We start from the raw sequence: 20,826 nt of genomic DNA on the forward strand, positions 1-20,826 counted from the left end.
TGGGATGAAACGTTATTCCAGGAGGCCGGCCCCCTGACGTCATCCAGGCCGGGCCTCCTGGGATGACATTTCATACCATGTGACTGCCACTACAGCCTGTGATTGGCTGCAGCGGTCACATGGGATGAAGCGTCATCCCAGGAGGCCGGCCTGGAGGAAGAAACACAAACTTCTGGGTAAGTATAAGATATTTTTTTCCTGAGTTGCGTTCTTTGCAACTGCTATTTGCGGATTTTACCTCCCCATTGAATTCAATGGGAAAAACCTTCAACAAAGAAGCAGCGTTTACGCAAATAAAATTGACATGCTGCGGAATAAAATTCCGCAACGCATGTCAATTTATGAGCATATTTTCCGTTCAGTATTTACGCAGCGTGTGGATGAGATTTGTTCTATCTCATCCACTTTGCTGCTGCTGTATTATGCTGCAGATTTTCCACAACGAATTCCGTTGTGGAAAGTCCGCAGTATTTACACCACGTGTGAACTGACCCTAAGGGGGGATTCACACGAACGTGATTTGCGTCTATGCAGCCTGCGTGGTTTTCACACAGGTCACACGGACCTATGCAAGTCTATGGGGCAGTACAGACCGTCCGTGAGTTTTGCGCAGCATGAGTCCGCTGCGTAAAACTCACGACATGTTCTATATTTCTGCGTTTTTCGAGCATCACGCACCCATTGAAGTCAATGGGTGCATGAAAATCACGCGCACCACACGGAAGCACTTCCGTGGGATGCGTGTTATTCGCGCAACAGCAGTAAAAGAATGAATGTAAACAGAAAAGCACGTGGTGCTTTTCTGTTTACAAACATCCAAACGGAGTGTCATAATGATGGCGGCTGCGCAAAAAGCACGCAGCCGCGCATCATACAGGGCTGACACCCGTAGCTGTCAAGTGCCTTTTGCGCGCGCAAAACGCTGACGTTCGTGTGAATCCGCCCTAAAGAATTTTAACTTGCCGGGGAAAGTTGCGGTTGGCTGTTCATTTCCCCCTGCAGTAAATGCTACAGGGGGGGTGTAGTATTACATGCATCCATCAAATAAATGGTTTTCCATGTAATACTTGTTCAGAGGCGTAGCTAGGTTCTCCAGCACCCGGGGCAAAGATTCAGTATGGCGCCCCCCCCCCCCCCCCAACCTCTTTCCCGACATCTCCTTCCCCCTCGCCGTGTTTGTTTTCTCTACCAATCGACGTGTCATTTCTTTTTATGTAACGCGAGCATAAAAACATTTGTACAAGCAATATGGTTCTATACACAACACCAGAACCAAGCTCAGTACATATATACAGCCCCAGAACAAATACAGCTCAATTTAGTGCAACCCCTGCCGTATAGGTATGTGCGGTGTAAAACTACAGCTCCCAGCATGGCCAAAACAATGGTAAGGATATGCTGGGAGATGTGTTTTCACCAAAAATAAATCATATTATAATCACACCACCCATCATCTCGCTGCAGATCATACAGTGACTACAGTACTGATTACAGGCAGAATAAACATTTACATTAAGTGACTCACCGGTGACGTCTCAGATTCTAGTTATTTTTCTCCGGTCCAGACCTCTATGATGACTTCTCCCGGTCACAGCCCATTTCTGCAGTTTGCTGCTCACATGTCTTCAGCTTCTCACTTTACCAACATTTCTGCACCTATAAATAAATATAAAGTTATCATTATACCACACACTACACCCCTAAATATAATAGCGCCATACACTGCACCTCTAATTATAATAGCACCATACACCGTGTCCCACACACACACACTGTGCCCCCTGTAGATAGTGCCTGCCATAGAGCCCCCTGTAGATAGTGCCCCCATATAGCCCACCCCTGTATATAGTGCCCCACAAATAACTCCCCCTATAGTGCTCTACAGATAGCCCACCCCTGTATATAGCCCCCCTGTAGATATAGCCTACCCCTGTATATAGTGCTCCACATATAGTCCACCCCTGTATATAGTGCTCCACTAGATTATACAGGGGTGGGCTATCTGTGGAGCACTATATACAGGGGTGGGCTATATGTACAAGGGGGCTATATACAGGGGTGGGCTTTCTGTGGAGCACTATAGGGGGAGCTATTTGTGGGATACTATATACAGGGGTGGGCTATATCTACAGGGGGACTATATTCAGGGGTGGGCCATATTTACAGGGGGACGATATCTACAGGGGGACCATATCTACAGGGCTGGGCTATATCTACAGGGGTGGGCTATAAACAGGGCTGGGCTATATACAGGGCTTGGCTATATACAGGGCGACTATATACAGGGGGGCTATATCTACAGGGGGGGCTATCTATGGAGCACCATATACAGGGGTGGGCTATATACTATATAGCCCCCCTGTAGCTATAGCGCACCCCTGTATATGGTGCTCCATAGATAGCCCCCCCTGTAGATATAGCCCCCCTGTATATAGTCGCCCTGTAGATAGCCCCCTGTAGATATAGCCCCCCTGTAGATATAGCCCCCCCCTGTAGATATAGTCCCCCTGTATATAGCCCACCCCCTGTAGATATAGTCCCCCTGTATATAGCCCAGCCCTGTATATATGGTCCCCCTGTAGATATGATCCCCCTGTAGATATAGTCCCCCTGTATATAGCCCACCCCCTGTAGATATAGACCCCCTGTAGATAGACACCCCCCCCGTAGATAAAGCCCCCCGCGAGTAGACAAAGTCCCCCCCGCAGATACAGCCACACTTTTATTACAATTAAAAATAAAAATAAACTATTCAAACTCACCTTATTCCCGCTCCCACGCCGTCCGGCAGCCATGGAGACCTGCTCTCTTCTGCGCAGGTCTCCAGGGGGTTGAATGCGGCGTCTATGAAAGGCGCTGATTGGCTGGGCAGGATGACTTTCCCTGTCAGTCAGTCAGCGCCTTTCATCGACGGAAGCGTCACTGGTACAAAAGGTACCAGTCGCTTCATTCGTGGAAAGGCGCTGAATGGCCGGGCACGGAACGTGCCCGGTCATTCATTGCTTCTAATTGTACCTGTGTCCTTGCGACACAGGTACAATTATAGTGGAGGAGTGGGCGCTGGCGCCCCCTTCTGAACTGCGCCCGGGGCACATGCCCCGCCTGCCCCCCCTAGCTACGCCCCTGACTTGTTAGTGGCTCTTCACTCTGGCTCATAGAGGAGGGTCCCTCTATGAAGTGAATAAAGCAAAAATGTATCTTTTTTTTTAATAGATATCTGTTTTTGCCTGACAAGAAAAATGTCCAGAAGGGGCTGTGGCAATGAACTCTGATGCCGACCGTTTAACTACTTAGATGCAGTGATTACTAGCGACCAGAGCACTAAATTGTGTAAACAGGAAGTAGTCTCCCTTTGTGTACCCATGGTCATCAAACCCCACACTGCGATCATGAGTTACCGATGGTTGCTATGGCAGCAAGTTGCCTAACAGAGGCCGCAAGGGCTGCCATCAACATATGTCTAGAAGGCCCTTCCTTTGGCATAGTGGAGTACATATACCAAGTGTTCCATTTTGTATGCTATTATTATATACGTAGAAGAAACTGCAAACTGCTTAAGAAAAGCACACGATAAGCTATTGCTCGCTGTTTTCAGCCACGAGTATTGCCATGAAGAGATATTAATTTGCTACTTCTCCTTAAATTAGATACATTTTTTACAGAAGAAGCAGTAACTTAGAGATGTGACATTTAATATTATTGGTTGGCTTTAAAGAGGCTCTGTCACCATATTCTCAAATCCCTATCTCCTATTGCATGTGATCGGCGCTGCAATGTAGATAACAGTAACGTGTTTTTTTTTTTAAAAACGTTCATTTTTGGCCAAGTTATGAGCTATTTTATATATATGCAAATGAGGTTTGAAATGGACAACTGGGTGTTTTTTTTCTCGTTATGTCCAACTGGGCGTGTATTATGTTTTTAACTGGGCGTGTTTACGTGTATGACGCTGACCAATCAGTGACCAGTCAGCATCATACACTCATCTCCATTGATTTACACAGCAGCGATGTGCAGCCACATAAACAGAAATTAACGTTAATCAAGTGTCCTGATAATGAATACACATGATCATCCAGCCTGGACGTCATGTGTATTCAGAATCCTGACACTTCTGAATCTTTTCTGTGAGACTCCGGCAAGGGAAGCGAAATCTCGCGAGATTACGGAGATAAACGAGATTTCGTTTCACTTGCTAGAAATCTCAAAGAAAAGAGTCAGAAGTGTCAGGATTCTGAATACACATGACGTCCAGGCTGGATGATCATGTGTATTCATTATCAGGACACTTGATTAACGTTAATCTCTGTGTATGCGGCTGCACATCGCTGCTGTGTAAATCAATGGAGATGAGTGTATGATGCCGACTAGTCACTGATTGGTCAGCGTTATACATGTAAACACGTCCAGTTAAAAACACAATACACGCCCAGTTGGACATAACGAAAAAAAAACGCCCAGTTGTCCATTTCAAACCTCATTTGCATATATATAAATCAGCTCATAACTTGGCCAAAAATGAACGTTTTTAAAAAAACAAAAAACGTTACTGTTATCTACATTGCAGCGCCGATCCCATGCAATAGGAGATAGGGGTTTGAGAATCTGGTGACAGAGCCTCTTTAAGTAAAAATGAAGTCTGCCTGTCTTGGGGTATAAAAATGCTACCCATACTGTAGACCGGTAGAGTCCTGCCACGCTGCTGCCTGAAGCAGTTGGTGACTTGTTACCCTATTCTGCCCCGATTGCTTCCCGGGGTATAAGTTAAAGGGGTTGTCGAGTTTTTATTTATTTTTTTACTTTTTTGTAAAATAGGAAACTATACAGTTTTCTAATATACATGTGTTAGAAGTTCGGCTCACATACCTTTCTTATATCATTGCATGAGGCCCCTATCACAGTGGAATGGTATAGCCCACAGATTAGTCCTGTGTAATGCATCCACAGGCGAACGGAATATGACTAAACATGGCGCCAGTCATGCGACCCACCACCCACACACACACACACACACACACACACACACACACACACACACACAATGTGTTGGGAAAACATGGGCTATGTGAGTAGGATGAATGGTGGAATAATGATGAACAATTACTTCACCATGCATGTATTTACGGTCTATAGATGTTTATAAAATGGCTGCCTGTCTGAGATGTTGTCATGTTGTTAATAAAGTTAAGTATAGAAAAAAAACACACACACAACACACAGAGGAGACAGGTAGAAGAATGTAAGAGCTGCTCCTCACAGACACTGACAGACATGATGATGAGATGCTGCTGTAGGTAGAAATACTTTAAAAGACCCTGTTCATGAGGAGTTTTTAGCAGGCAGAAAAAAAAAATCTGATTTTCAACTGCCTGCACTTTTTTTCCGTGGTTTTTGCAGCGTTTTTCCGCTGCATAATTTACCTGTGGCCATTAAAGCGAATGAAAGGACCGCGGGAAAAAAACGAATCGAAAAAGCGGTCGGAAATGAGCGACGCAGGTTTTTCTGCCTCCCATTGATTCAATGGGAGGTCAGAGGCAGAAACTGCAGCAAGAAAGGACATGCCGCTTTTTTTTCCCCATCAGCATGTGAAAAACAGCGGTAAAAAAAACCAAAAACCTTATACTTACCCGGGGCCGTAGTTAAAGTATAGAGATCTAGGTTAGTATAAACTTTTTCTGAGTTACGAGTTTTGCAGCGGAATAACAGCTTTTTCAACATGGAGCATTTTCAAAACAATCGCGATTTGTTGCGGATTTTACCTCCTATTGAATTCAATGGAGTAAACTCACAACAGAAAACCAGCAATTCCGTAGCATAAATTGACATTCTGCGGATTAAAAAACCTGCAGCACAGGGCAATGTCTGAATGGTTTTTCAGCTAATTTTTTAAGAAAAGTAATACTAGAATTTCTATTTTTTATTCATCCCGCCTCACAAACAAAACAGAATAAAAAGTGATCAAAAAGTGGTACCAATGAAAACTACAGGTGCAATCCTTTGATCAACTTGCATAATACACTGCGCTTCCTATGTATTGCAGTGAATTATGCCTGTCAGGTCCTAATATTATGCACGCCGGAACAACCTAATGGGCTTCTGTCCATGGCAGACATTGGGGCCTTCGTTACGCCCCCTACTGCCATGGCAACACATCGGCACCAAGCCAGCGTGTCACAGGGGCATCGATGGGCTTACAGAGAGAGCCTTCTTCCCCTGTCAAACTCCTTAGATGTAGCGGTCGTTTTTAGCCGGAGTATCTAGGGGGTTAAACAACTGAAATCGGAGCTAGCTCCAATCCTGGTCGTTGCTGTAGGATGTCAGCTGTATGTTATAGCTGACACTGGATGCTGACGGCACGGGCTCAGCTCCTGAGCCTGTTCAATCTTCGCGCTGTACATTTACGGCATGGTGCACGAACGGGTTAAATTCATGTAAAGATCATCTGCAGTTTAAGGCATTTTTTTTTAATGTCATTCTTACATTTGTTTTAGTGCCATTTCTTAATTTGTGTCATTTTGTACAATGGTTTTCCATGCCTTTTGAAGTTCTATTGAGAAGCCTATGGAGAAAACTGCCTAATAAACGCCATACATTCAGCATGCTGCGTTTTGGTAGAAATGCCACGGATCTTAAACACCACTAAAACTGCAAAAGCCAAAACACTATATATGCAGACATCTTCATACTTTTATATTATTTTATATTAGACTAACTACTATCTAGCTGCCGGATTTTAGCCTGAAAAAAAAGAAGCAAAAAAATGCAGCGAAAATCGCTGCCAAACGCTGTGTGTGAAAGGGTCAAGCTAATGCAAGAAAAATATCTGCAGGGTGCAGGTTCACCATTGATAATACTAGATTTACTCTGATAGTATTTATTGAAATGAATACTTTGCAATCTGATTATATGAAGCTTACTTTATATTTTCTTCTTTGAAATTCTTTTCAGACCTTAGAAGTTTCTCCATCCATATAAACCGTCTGAGAGCTCTGGGAAGAAGGTGTCCATTAAGTCTATCGCAGACTGAAGTCATGGTACTTGAGTCTAATGAAATGATTGCAGAGATTGAATTACCCAGCACTTCAGCCCCAGCACAACTTGGAGGTTTTATCTGATGCCCTGAAACTCCTACGGGAGAAAGGATCACATCAAATACATTATATAAATTGAAGTATACCAGAATAGCAATATAGGTTTTAGATTGTTTTCCAATAAATCAATATCTCTACATGTAAAATTTAGAGTAATACAATAACTAAGGTAGCTTTATTATGCCATACACTAATACTATAGGAGATCATTCCCATCAATGCATTTTACTTAAAAAGGTATTCCCAACTGAAACATTTGTGGTATATCCAACAGGATGTCCCAGCTCTGAGACCCTCACCAACTGTATCTCTAGAACTGGGGACAGCCACTTGTTTGGCTGTTTCCGTAACTCCTATAGGAATGAATGGAGAGAGCTGCCTATCCTCATGCATTCTCCACCTGGATGCGGCGGCCACCTTCCAATTCACCAGGCAGGATGGTGGTCCAGTGACCCCATTCAGGAGATAGATGTGAACCCGAGAACTAGAGATAGGTGCAAAAAGGCCTGTGTAAAATATGATAGTTTCCGTCAAAACTGCTTCAGCTGATCTCACCAAAAACTGGAGTAAAGTGTTACTAGTGAGGCATGTCTCACAGTTTAAGAAGCACTAGTGTAAAGTACCCCTTGTGGGTTACATAGTAGTGGGTGGTCTTAAATATAGTCTGTTGATTTCATGGTGTAATGGTATGTTTAGCATCTGGTCCCTGGTAGTGGTACAGTGGTTATTGATAAGCTTTCAGTTGTCACATGCTCAGTGGAATATTTACTATGCTGTCCATAGTGGTTAGTGCTACAGTTAGAATACAGGAATCAGATAGTCATGGATGTTGTAGGTTACCAGTCACCAAGTGGTCAATGGAACATTCAGCATGTACTTCATGGAGAAGCTGAACCGCATAGGGAGAGCTTCAGGGACTGCAGGAAAGAGGAGAAGGAGGGGTGAATAAGTTAAAAAAATGCCCAGGAGCGTGATTGGGCTAAGGAGTTAAAGGAGGAGTGGCTATACGGGTTATAGGGTTGAGTTCAAAGGCACAGCCCTCCCTTACCTTCTGCTGCAGTGTGAAGTAACACCTCGTAGTGACACTCTGTGTGGTGAGGAGATTTGCTTTGCTGACTTCTGTCTCTTTCCTTTTTCCAGCATGGCTGATGAGCTCCTGCAGCAAGTGGCGGCCAAAGGTACCACCTGGCTGGAGGATCTGCTGAGAAGAAAAGATGGTGACATGGATGCAACGGCTCCTGGACATGCGGCTGCATAGACCAGAGGTAGGCCGCAATGCATCACCCGCCCTCCAGTTCGTTTAAAGCCCCAGTCCCCTTCTTCAGGGGCCGCTTCCCCACCAGCGTTGCGAGACCCACAGGTCGGGCCCGGCCTGCCTTGTCTTCCTCGTCCTCAGACAAGGTAGTTCCCCCTTCCCCTGCCCCGCCGCATACTTCTGGCATTCCCCCTCATGCCTCACGCGGCTCCCCTACTGACCTTGCTGTCGGCCGGACGTAGTCGTCTGACGGGCGGCACATGAGGAGTCTTCTACCTGCCCGCCACGCTGTTCAGGGGTGAGGCTGCTCCCGAGAACATGGCCGCCATGGTGGCCTACCATGAGGCCTGCGCATGGGCCAGGCACGCGCACAGGGTGCGGACTACAACGCGGCGCCCCTAACCTTTGTCCCTGCACCTCCTCTACATCTGGGAAGAGGTGAGATGGCAGGGGCAGTGGCGTCTGTGCATGGGGTAGTTCGTGGGAGGGCTCTGATAAAAAGGTGAATGTTGCCAAAACCTTTGGCAATTGGCTCCAGGGTTTTGCTACCCTGGCGCATATAGTGTGTCAGCAACACCCTAAAAAGGGCGCGGAGTTGTTCGAATACTTCGATACCATCTGTAGCACCCACAGGCTGCACGGAAGTGCGGCATGGTGGCACTACGACAAAGAATTTTGTCGGCGTTTGGCTTTGTCGCCTGAGATTGGTTGGTTGTCAAAGGCAACGGATGTAAGGTCGCAGCTGATTCTAGTGCAGAGTGGGAAGTAGGCTAGACCCTTTCCCAGTGGCGCCGCGAGTTCAGGAACAGCTTCTGGGACCGCGGCCGCACGCCATACGGGAGTCTGTTGGCTTTACAATAAAGGATATTGCAGGTTCTTTGCAACCTGCAAGTTCCGTCATGAATGCTCCATTTGTGGGGGCGCTCACGCGGCACTTCAATGCTTCCGCAGGAGCAACCAGCCTGTTAAAGGTTCCCCCTCCGGCGCAGCAGAGAATGCCAGTGAGCGTCCTCGCGATGGGGCCATGGCTGGAGCGGTACCACAGGAGACAGGAGGCTGAGGCTCTCGCTAACGGTTTTAGCGTGGGTTTCGTTATTCCTTTCGAAGAGTCGTCAGTTATGCTTTTGTCAGATAACGTAAAATCAGCTAGGGATAACATTGAATTGGTCAGGGAAAAACTGTCTAAAGAAGTTGCGTGGGGCAGTGTGGCTGGCCCCTTTGAGGAGCCTCTTTACCCAAACTTGGTCTCCCCTCTTGGCTTGGTCCCCAAAAAAGGTACTGGGAAGTTTAGGATGATTCACCATTGCGGGGCTCGGTCAATGACGGGATATCTAAAGATGAGGCGGCGGTGTCGTACACATCCTTTGATGTAGCGGTGCACTTAGTTCGTAGCGCAGGTCCCGGGGCGTTATTGGCGAAGTCCGACATTGAATCTGCCTTTCGTTTACTGCCGGTCCACACGGATTGTTTTCATTTATTAGGTTGTTGCCTGGATGGGCTGTTTTATGTTGATATGTGTCTCCCGATGGGCTGTTCTATTTCCTGTTATTTCTAGAGGTTTGCTTGGTTTCCAGAATGGGTAGTGCATTTTGAGACAGACATGTCTTCAATCATACACTATTTGGATGATTTCCTTTTTGTAAGTCCAAGCGACTCTGGAGTTTATGCTATGTTATTGAGTGTGTTTGGGAAGCTGATGTTGTGTTTCGGAGTTTCCGTATCTGAAGAGAAGACGGAGGGCCCAGTTACGGTTTTGTCTTTCTTGGGTATTGAGATCGATACCCGGGAAATGGTACTCAGACTGCCTGATGAGAAGCTAGTGGATTTGGAGCCTCAGGTGGAGCAAGTAGCTGAGTCAAAAAAGGTAACCCATAAGCAGCTACAGTCCCTTTTGGGCCTCTTGGTCTTTGCTTATCGTATTATTCCCATGGGTAGGGTGTTCAATCGTCGGTTGTCTTTAGCTACGAAAGGCGTCCAGAGGCCTGAGCATTTCATTAGTGTGTCGAAGAGCATGCGTGAGGACCTCATAGTATGGCGGTCTTTCTTATATTCGTTCAATGGTCATGCAGTTTGTCAGGGCAGGGAGGTTTCTAATGTAGATTTTCAGTTGTTTACCGATGCTTCTGGTAGTTTTGGAGCAATTTTAGATAAGCGCTGGTGCAGGTTGCCCTGGCTAGCTGCTTAGCAGGCCCTTGGCTTGACCAAAAACATCACTCTGTTGGAACTTTTCCCTATTGTTGTTCCCTATTGTTGTTTTTGGACTGATAATACTGCAGTAGTCCAGGCAGTGAATAGTTTATCTTCTAGCTCTTTGCCGGTGTTGGCACTGCTCCGTCGTTTAGTTCTAATATGTTTGTGCCTAAATGTGTGGTTTCGTGCTAGACATGTGCCTAGTGTTGACAATAGACTAGTGGATGCTTTATCTCGTTCACAGATGTCGGTCTTTCGGGGATTGCATCCGGAGGCAGCAAGCGAGGGGGGTCCCATCCTCACTTGTGATCCCTGGTCGAGAACAACTTGTGAGCTTGCTGGAAGGTTCTGTGGTTTCGTCTACATGGAAGAGCCAATGCCGAGCTTGGTTTAAGTGGTTGGAATTCACTTGCGGCGTTTTCCCAAGTGATGCAGGCAGGCATCTTGACATCACGTTGGATTTACTGACCCATTTGTGGCAGGTGGGCAGCAGCCCCTCAGTGGCGAACAAGTTTTTGGTTGGGGTAGCTTTTATGTTGAAATTGTGGGGTGTCCGAGATGTCAAGAAAGAATTTGTAGTTCGCCAGGCGTTGAAGGGTTGGAAAAAGGAACATGTCTCGCGTGACATGCGGCGGCCCATTTGCATTGTAAATCCAAAACGGACCAGATGGTTAAAGACGAATGGTTGTCACTTGGCTGGGTAGGGTGGGACACGAGTCCTGTATCAGCCATCTGGGACTTCGGGTCCCGGAGGCCTTCAGGACTGCAATACTTGGTACACGCCAATGGCCTCTCTCTCACCCGTTTCCAGCGGTCTTCAGGTCTTGCCTGGAGAAGCTGGGCTTGCCAGCTGCGGAGTTTGGAACGCACTCTTTTCGCATTGGTACAGCTACTGAAGCGGATTCTCTGGGGTTTGGCAAGAAAGAGATCAGGCGTTTAGGTCGATGGAAGTCTGATTGCTATAAATCTTATGTGAGGCTTGATTTACTTTGTTTGTGGTTTAGTTGTTCCTTTTCCCATTTTATGTTTTGGTTAGGTATTTCAAGGCCACAGATATGGATTATTGGACATTCATATATCCATTCGGCCTCCAAGCGATCTTCTCGATGCCCCCTTGGCTCCAATCTGGGTCTCTCAAATTGCGACGTGCATTGCAGAGGCATTAGGGGATTACGGTGGGTACAACTGTTGCCCGAACTAGTCTCCATTAGCCAGGATGTGATGGGTCCGGTGGTACTCATTCACGCGGGGGGAAATGACTTGGGTCAGATAAAGTTGGCTGAGCTTTTTTCATTGATGAAAACTGATATAAGTCGCCCACAGGGCCTGTTCACATGGTGCATTCTAGTTTTGTCCGAGGTAGTCGCTCGCACTGTTTAGAGGAACGCGAGGGATGTCGCGGGCATTGAACGGGCACGTCGCCTTTTAAATGTACGGATTTCACATTTTGTATGCTCTTTAGGAGGTGTCACGATTTGGCATCGCGAGTTGGAGGGAGATAACGCGGACCTGCTGGTTCCGGATGGTGTTGACCTTAACGAGATTGGTTTAGATATTTTCTTGTTAGGTTTGTTGGATGGAGCGGAAAGGGGTTTGGCGATGTTGGGTGGGGGTGGTCAGTGAAGCGAGGAGGCGTTTCCCCTACGTGGCGGAGCTATGGTCTAGAAGTCGGGATAGGACACCCTACATGGTGGTCACTGGTGTAGTTTAAGAAACAGATATAGAGGTACCAATTCATGGCTTACTTCAAGAGTACACAACAAATACTGTGTGATCTACAACAATAAAAGGCAACTCTGTAAATAAGTGCTATGATCAGAGAGAACACATATAAGACGAAGAGCAAAACAATGCTGATGTCTTGGGTCGTGGAAATGTAATATGTATTTGTATAATATCATTCCATCCCCTGTTGGTCAGCAAAAATAAAATACTAAAAGTAAGGCAAAAATGTCTTTCAATAAAACAAAACAAAAAACCATACTAAGAATAATCAAAAGGTATGTGCGACACATTTTAATTCCATATGAATATACACGGCATATTTCAATTATATGTAATTTACATGTATCTGAAATGATGCTCCTTAGATTGATTAAGACTTAAAAGAATCACATAATCTATAGTTCTACATTATCCATTACCTCCTGTCGAAATCAATAGTCTTACGTAAGCATGTCCACAATAACAACCAATGACATATGTAACATCATGCTCAGCCAAAGAGCCATTTTTAGAACAACTAAATGAACTGTGTGACATGCTAATGCTTGACTGCGGAGAGTAAAGATTTACAGATTACATTTGAAAGGATATATACTAAAACTGGGTCAGATTTATCACCAGGAGTAGCTAATTTTAAACATCTTCGTACTTCTCACTTTCCAGTACTAGCCAGGCTGATGAGCACAGTCTTAGTTACACAGGGACAGTTATACAATATATTTATACTAAAGTTTTTTAATTTCCCTATAAAAACTATTATCATTACATTATTATTAAAAAATCTATTTTAAAATTTTCCCCCTTCCTATCCCTGTCCAAATACACAAATCCAAATACAGTTTACCTAAAAATAAAGGCTTGATTTTATCCTTTTCTGAATGCCTCTGGAAGGAGAAAAAAAAGTTGTGCATAATGTGCATTCATGTAGTTTATTATTATTTAACTACTGCAGTTTATTTAATTTTGCACACTGTGTCCTTAAATGCTGTTTTTCTCCCCCAGGAGAACAACAAGTGCTGTCTTATTTGCACTGTAACTATTCTTTTGCCATGTACAGGCAATGACGGTTGGCTGACTTGTGACTAAATTTGTTTAGTGCTGAGAGGAACAGCCTGGACGCCATCTTAGTTGGTGTGTTGCTGCGCCATAACAGCGGGGAGGGTGAGTTTAGCATGCCTACACTGTGTCCCCATAATGGGGGCAGCGCTTTCTATCTAAATAGCAGTTGTTCCTGCCATCCTATGTTCAGTATGCAAACAATGGTCTGAGGAATAAACTGCCGTGAGTGAAGCTGCTATTGGGTGCTGAGCGGCACGTGTGCGGGCCCTGAGTAAAGTGGTCCAGGAGTGGATGATCGGCAGCAGCCTCACTGTGGTGCTGAAAATGTGGTGGTGCAGTGTGGGTGATGGGCAAGAGCCACTCTTTGAAGCAGTGAGTGAGGAGAAGCAAAGAGCAGCCTGTTAAGGCCTAGAGTAGGCCGAAATGTCTTCAGGATGTATCCCTGTATCAGGGAGAAGTGCTATTGACTCGTATGTTGAAATGTTTTGTAATCTGCTGGGGTTGTTGCTGTGAGTCAACAACAGCCTTAGTAATGGTATGTTCACACGCACTGTTTTCAGACGTAATTCGGGCGTTTTCCGCCTCGAATTACGCCAGGAAAAGACGGCTCCATTACGCCTACAAACATCTTCCCATTGCTTTCAATGGGTTTTACAATGTTCTGTGCCCACGAGGTGTAATTTTACGCGTCGCTGTCAAAAGACGGCGCGTAAAAAGACGCCCACGTCAAAGAAGTGCATGTCACGTCATGTGACGTTTTTGGAGCCGTTTTTCATTGACTCCATTGAAAAACAACTCCAATAACGTCCGTAAAATACATCGTGAAAAATGAGAGTTGTTAAAAAAACTTCTGAAAATCAGGAGCTGTTTTCAGGCGAAAACAGCTCCGTATTTTCAGACGTATTTTGCTACTGCGTGTGGACATACCCTAAAGATCTTGTTTTCCCACTACTCCTGGTCTTCATACCATCTTTTCCGCAACTACCCTGCTTTGACCTATATCACCTTAAGCTTGCTCTTTTCACCCTCTCCCTGCTCACATTCACCATGGATCTCATATGAGATCTCCGAGCCTCTATATTTGTCTGAGCTGCTCTGTAACTGCTGATAGCTGATGATGCACTGTGTGTCTGAGAAGTCTATAGTAACGCATGTAGTATGAATTCACTGTATTTCAAAGATACATTCAATTGTGCTCCCACAACATAACAATTTTAAAGGATTCACTGGTGTGATATATGAGTAAAATATAACATTTATTTATAACTCTCTAAAAACAGGGGTACAATCACCACTGTGAAAAAGCCCCACCGTGTGTATAAAAACGTATTCAATAATAAACTCTGAGTTCTAATTCAATTGTGAACCTACTATAGCTCAGTGTTCAACAAGAATATCAATACGGAATCAGCATTTGAAAAATGGGCATAACTATAGTCTTGACCCTAATTCACACTAGAGTCCGTGATAACCGCACCGGAAGCTCCTAGTATTGAGGTATACAAACAATGCTAGTGTTCCCAATGCTAAAAAATTCCTATTCACAACCGACCCAACGCGTTTCAATACTCATCATCAGGGGTCTGTAGCTTGGTCACTCTGGCCAGGGATGCCAGCGATATTTAGTTCAGCAGCAGGTATTCTGCTGTACTCCACGGAAGCATGCTCGCATAGATGTCAGCTGCATGCTTCATTCTGGGACTCTGAGTTATTTAAAGCATCTGACTCCTCCCCCTGTCCTCGGCACCGCCAATCGAAACAGCCAAACACACTCACCAATCGAATTCGTGACACCTGTCCATGTGACTCCCGGCCATCAGCTGACAGCCCGGAACCAACATCGACCGCATCAAAAGCCGAACGCGCAGGTGCAGTAGAGGCCACAATCGAGTCGCCCATGCTGCCGGGAACGCACCACTGCAAAGAAGGAGTATATCGATATTTAAGAGTTTGGGTAAGTGTTGCGGATCAGCTCAAAACCCGCAGCTGGACTGCCATTGATAAAACAACTACACTGATAATACATATTGTGTAGATAAATGAATGTCTACCCCACTACAAGGTGTCATTGGAACATCTACTGAATAGGACCCATAGCCAGACTGCCCACATGATGATCATTGATAATTAAGAGACCACCTGTCATGACGACCATGTGGGTCTCTTGCTATCCTGAAGGGAAAACTGGCCATGGAAATGCATGTTTAAATGAATGTTCAAATAAAACATGCATAATTTGTCTGCTCATTTAAACCCCCTGGTTGTGTGCACGCCAATCTATAGATCCACTGGGCTTCCTTTCGTAGTATGAGGTTATCCCAGTCACCTCCCCGTTTGGGAGGCCTAATGAGTTCAATTGCTTGAAATTTAAGACATTCTGCACGACCCTGATGTGTAGCGTGTACATGTTTGGATATAGGAGTATCTCTAGAATTCGCAATATCGCCAACATGTTCTCTGATCCAGCGCCGAAACTGCCGCACCGTTTTTCCCACATAATTCAGTGGACATGGACATGTTATCAGATATACCACCCCTGCTGTTTTACAATTGACAAAATCACGAATGTCATATTCCAATTCCGTAACGACACTCCTAAACTTGTCACCTTTTTGAATAAAATCACAAGCCTTGCACCTGCCACATCTGTGTGTGCCTGGTATTTGTCTGTCCAGCCATGTTCCTTTAGGTGCAATGGGGTCAAAACAACTATGCATAACTCTGTCCCTGATGTTTTTCCCTCTCCGGAATGTGACTGAAGGCCATTGCGTAATCTGATCTATCAAATCTGCATCAGTACTAAGAATACGCCAATATCTCTTCAGGATCTGCATAATTTCACATTGTTTAGACTCATAAGTGCCTATAAGTCTCGTATCGCTCTCTTCCCTTCGTTGTCTAGGAACAAGAAGACTCTGCCTGTCCGCATCTCTCGCTCCCACATAGGCCTTTCTGATTACTCCCTTAGGGAAACCTCTATCCTTCAATCTGGTTGTAAGTTCCTTTGCCTGTCTCTCGAAGTCGTCCATGGAGCTGCAATTCCGGCGTACTCTCATGAACTGACCCTTGGGAATACCGCGTTTAAGGGGATAAGGATGACAACTGTTCCATTGCAGGAAACTATTGGTTGCTGTTTCCTTACGATGTACTTGAGTACGGATTTATAATTTTAAGGTCTAAGAAAGTCAGTTCCTGATTGTTGATTTCACATGTGAACCTTAGCCCTAGATCGTTCTGGTTAAGGGCAGCCACAAAACTATTGAATTCTTCCACTGTTGAATTCCAGAACAGCAGCACGTCATCAATATATCTGATCCAGATCCCTATTGACGAAGTCCACTTGGAAAAACTCTCCCCAAAAACAATTGTCTCCTCCCACCAGCCAAGAAATAAATTTGCATAGGTGGGAGCAGTTGGACTTCCCATTGCAGTACCACATTGCTGGTGAAAAATCCTGTCTTCAAAGATAAATACATTTTTCTCCAGCACAAAATGTAATAACTGCAGAACTAGCTGGTTATGAGCCACAAATTGAGTACCTCTAGATCTCAAGAAGTACTCTACCGCTTCACAGCCAAGTTTGTGTGGAATGGAGTTATACAATGCCTCTACATCCAGGCTAGCCAGAAAAGTACTGCGTTCCAAAGTGATACCTTCAATTTGTTTCAAAACATCCATGGTATCACGTACATATGATGTTAAACCCAGTACAAACGGACGCAGCACCTGATCAATATACATGCTTACATTTTGAGTTAGATTGTTTATACCTGAAACAATGGGTGTTCCACGTAAGGGGGGGGGTACCCTTTGTGGATTTTGGGCAGACTATAAAAACATGCCATGATGGGAAATTGTGGAAATAGGAAATTAAATTCACTAGCACTGATCAAGGACCTGCTTTTTGCATCACCCAGAATGCCCAAAAGCTCCTTTTTGAACAGTGCTGTGGGATTATCCTTTAAGATGGTATAACAGTCAGGATTGAGCAAAATGTCCTCACACATTTTTTTGTAGTCTTCCCTGACCACGATGTTCCCACCCTTATCGGATGCTTTCAGAACAATATTTTAAATTAAGTAACGCATGTAGTAGCAAGAGGAAGGAGTCTTACAGCCTTTAGTACTGGTAGTCAACCTCTTTACAGGAAGTTAACCCCTTCACTTAGTGGTGTAGCTATAGGGGTCACAACGGTCGCAACTGTGACCGGGCTCCTAAGCCTGGGGGGCCCGCACGACCCCCGTTGCCGCACAGCGCTGGTCCTGCTTCCACCTGAATCTGCATCCGCAGAACGCACATTCAGTTGGGTTCAATGCTGGAGCCTTGCTCCAGCATTCACTGTGCTGCAGGCGGCTCGGCGCAGGCAGGCACAATGTAGCGACGTCATCACGCCTGTCTGCGCCGAGTCACTTACACCACAGTGCAGAGTAGGAGAAGGATCTCCTCCACTCGTCGTGGGAACGTGGATAGGTAAGTAATTATGTTATTATTTTTCTAATAGGTACATACATATCGGGGCATTATACTGGGAATGGAGGGGGGCTGATATGGTAGCTGCTGAGGAGGCATTATACTGTATGGGGCATTATACTCTATGGGGCATTATACTGTATCGGACTGCCATGGAGGGCGTTATACTGTATGGGGGCATTATACAGTATGGGGGCTTTATACTGTATGGGGCAGCTATGGGGGGCATTATAATGTATGGGGCAGCTATGGAGGGCATTATACTGTTTGGGGGCTTTATACTGTATGGGGCAGCTATGCGGGGCATTATACTGTATGTGGCAGCTATGGAGGGCATTATACTGTATGGGGGCATTATACTGTCTGTGGCAGCTATGGGTGGCAATATACTGTGGGGGCAGCTATAGGGGCATTATACTGTGGGGGTAGATATAGGGGCACTATACTCTGTGGGCAGCTATGGGGGCATTATACTATGGGGGCTTTATACTGTGGTGGTCAGCTATAAGGGTGCATTATACTGTGGGGGGGCAGCTATGGGGAGCATTATACTGTGGATGTCAGCTATGGGGGGGCATTATACTGTGATGGTTAGCTAAGGGGGGCATTATACTGTGGTGGTCAGCTATGGGGGGCATTATACTGTGGTGGTCAGCTATGGGGGGCATTATACTGTGTGGGGGCTGATTTGAGGGGAGGCATTATACTGTGGTGGTCAACTATAGGGGGTATTATACTGCAGTGGCTGCTATGAGGGGGGCATTATACTGTGTGGGGGGCAGCTATGGGGGCATTATACTGTTGGGGCAGCTATGGGGGGCATTCTTGGTGTCTGTCGGGCAAGGCAGCTGGTCATAGGCGTGCACAGGGGTCTGGTGGTGTTGGGGAGGGGTAGGGGGGCACAAGCTGAATTCTTGCACAAGGGCCCATATGCCTTTAGCTACGCCCCTGCCTTCACTTCACTACCCTAGACCATCAGGGATATTATCATTAACCTGTTTATTACCTTAGACCACCAGCACTCCACACAAAATTGTGAACTGAAAAGGATTTTATTCACGAATATAAAGTGCGACGTTCAGCCCCGGTGTGGGCCTTTCTCAAGCTAGTTTAATAATGTGCACAACAAAGTTGAAATATCATACGAAATGCAACTCAACGATTACATTAATTAAGTGTAAAAATAGTGATATATATATATATATATATATATATATATATATATATATATCTCAACAAACATTGTCTCATATTGTAAAAGTATCCCCTGTTTAAATTTAAAGTGACAATTGCAAAATAGTAAATATATATTAAAAACATATACAACATTTATTTTAAGTTGTTAACATATAGTTAATGAATTAATTACAGATACATTTAAACATATGTGTCTCACATTAACTTACTCATCAAAAGTCCATGTAGATCACGCTGCTCTGTATGTAGGTGCCATATTCCGGCATCTAGTAACTACAACTGCGCATGTCCATGCTGGTGAGTAATCAAATTTGAATATGTAATAGCTGTGACGTGTAAACGTCCTAGCTTATCCAATGGATGTCCACAATCCACTGCGCGTGCCAGATCAGCACGCACATTCGCATAGTGAAGTCCATCACGATTGTGACCATATTTGGAAAGGGGCAAAATATCGACTCTATCCCACACTTGGTGGTATATATGTGTAGTATTCATATTGTTATCTCATTGGTTCGGGGGTACCGTTTATATTGTATTTATATCGAGCTTTCATTTTAGAGATTATAAAGGAAAGGAAAAAGGGACATTCCGTCTTGTCCGCATGTCAACCCGTACCTGAACAACCAGTCCCTTTCTCAAAAAAAACTATTTGTCCAGTAACCGAATGCATATATGAACATGACCTGCCTAGGTAGAGTCGTGTGTTAACCTTAGACCATACTATCCCCCACCCCCATTTAGTAACGACACATGCAGGGGCGTAACTAGGAAAGACTGGGCCCCATAGCAAACTTTTGACTGGGGCCCCCCCCCTCCCCTGGGTGTCACACAACCCCCCCCCTTGTAGATAGTGCCTTTTTTACAGCCCCCCCCCCGTAGATAACGCCATACAGCCCCCCCTGTAGATAACGCCATACAGCCCCCCTGTAGATAACGCCATACAGCCCCCCTGCAGAGAACGCCATACAGCTCCCCCCTGTAGGGAACGCCATACAGCTCCCCCCTGTAGGGAACGCCATACAGCTCCCCCCCTGTAGGGAACGCCATACAGCTCCCCCCCTGTAGGGAACGCCATACAGCAACCCCCCTGCAGGGAACGCCATACAGCGTTCCCCCCCTGTAGGGAACGCCATACAGCGTCCCCCCTTCCAAAAAAATGCGACCTACAGTGTGTCCTACAAAATACATGTATCCCCTATCCACAGGATCTCCACAGGATAGGGGATACATGAGTGATCGCTGGCAGCGATAGGGAGAACGGGGGACTGAAAGTCCCCTGAACTTCTCCATGACTAACCTCTGACTTCCGGCGTCTGCGCAGCTCAATAAAAATGAAAGGAGCGCTGGTCACGCATACGCACAAGCGCGACCGGCGCTCCATTCATTTCTACGGAGCTGCCGACACAGACCCCGGAAGTCCGAGGTTTGTGATGGAGAACTTCAGGGGACTTTCAGTCCCCCGTTCTCCCTATCAATGCCAGCGATCACACATGTATCACCTGTCCTGTGGAGATCAAGTGGAGATCCTGTGGAGAGGGGATACATGTCCTGTGGAGAGGGGATACATGTATTTTGCTCTATTTTGCGCCTTCAGGACCAGACACCGTTTAGCCCTTTTTAGCACGTGTTAGTTAAATGGCTATAACATTTTTGCGACGTTTTTTCCGTAGACAATGCAGGTTTCATTTTTTATCGTTTTTATAAACACCTTTTTTGCTATTTTAGAATTTTTATTCATAAAGTTTGAAAATAATAGTAAAAAAATAAGCTTTTTTACGTTTCAGCTATTTTTTTTGGGTAATAACATAGTTTTACCCTAAAATAGACCTTTTATTT

General features: G+C 45.3%; 1 protein-coding gene across 6 annotated transcripts in view; it reads right to left on the minus strand.

The window, feature by feature from the left end:
• Positions 1 to 20,826, minus strand: part of LOC142742856 (uncharacterized) — a 285,274-nt gene that overhangs the window by 204,727 nt on the left and 59,721 nt on the right. For all 6 annotated transcript variants that reach the window (XM_075853027.1, XM_075853028.1, XM_075853025.1 and 3 more), the window contains exon 7: positions 6,918 to 7,128. In XM_075853027.1, coding sequence (XP_075709142.1) covers positions 6,918 to 7,128 — 211 coding nt within the window. The remainder of the gene's footprint in view (positions 1 to 6,917; positions 7,129 to 20,826) is intronic.

The sequence above is a fragment of the Rhinoderma darwinii genome, chromosome 2, assembly GCF_050947455.1.
Source record: "Rhinoderma darwinii isolate aRhiDar2 chromosome 2, aRhiDar2.hap1, whole genome shotgun sequence".
Classification (NCBI taxonomy): domain Eukaryota; kingdom Metazoa; phylum Chordata; class Amphibia; order Anura; family Rhinodermatidae; genus Rhinoderma; species Rhinoderma darwinii.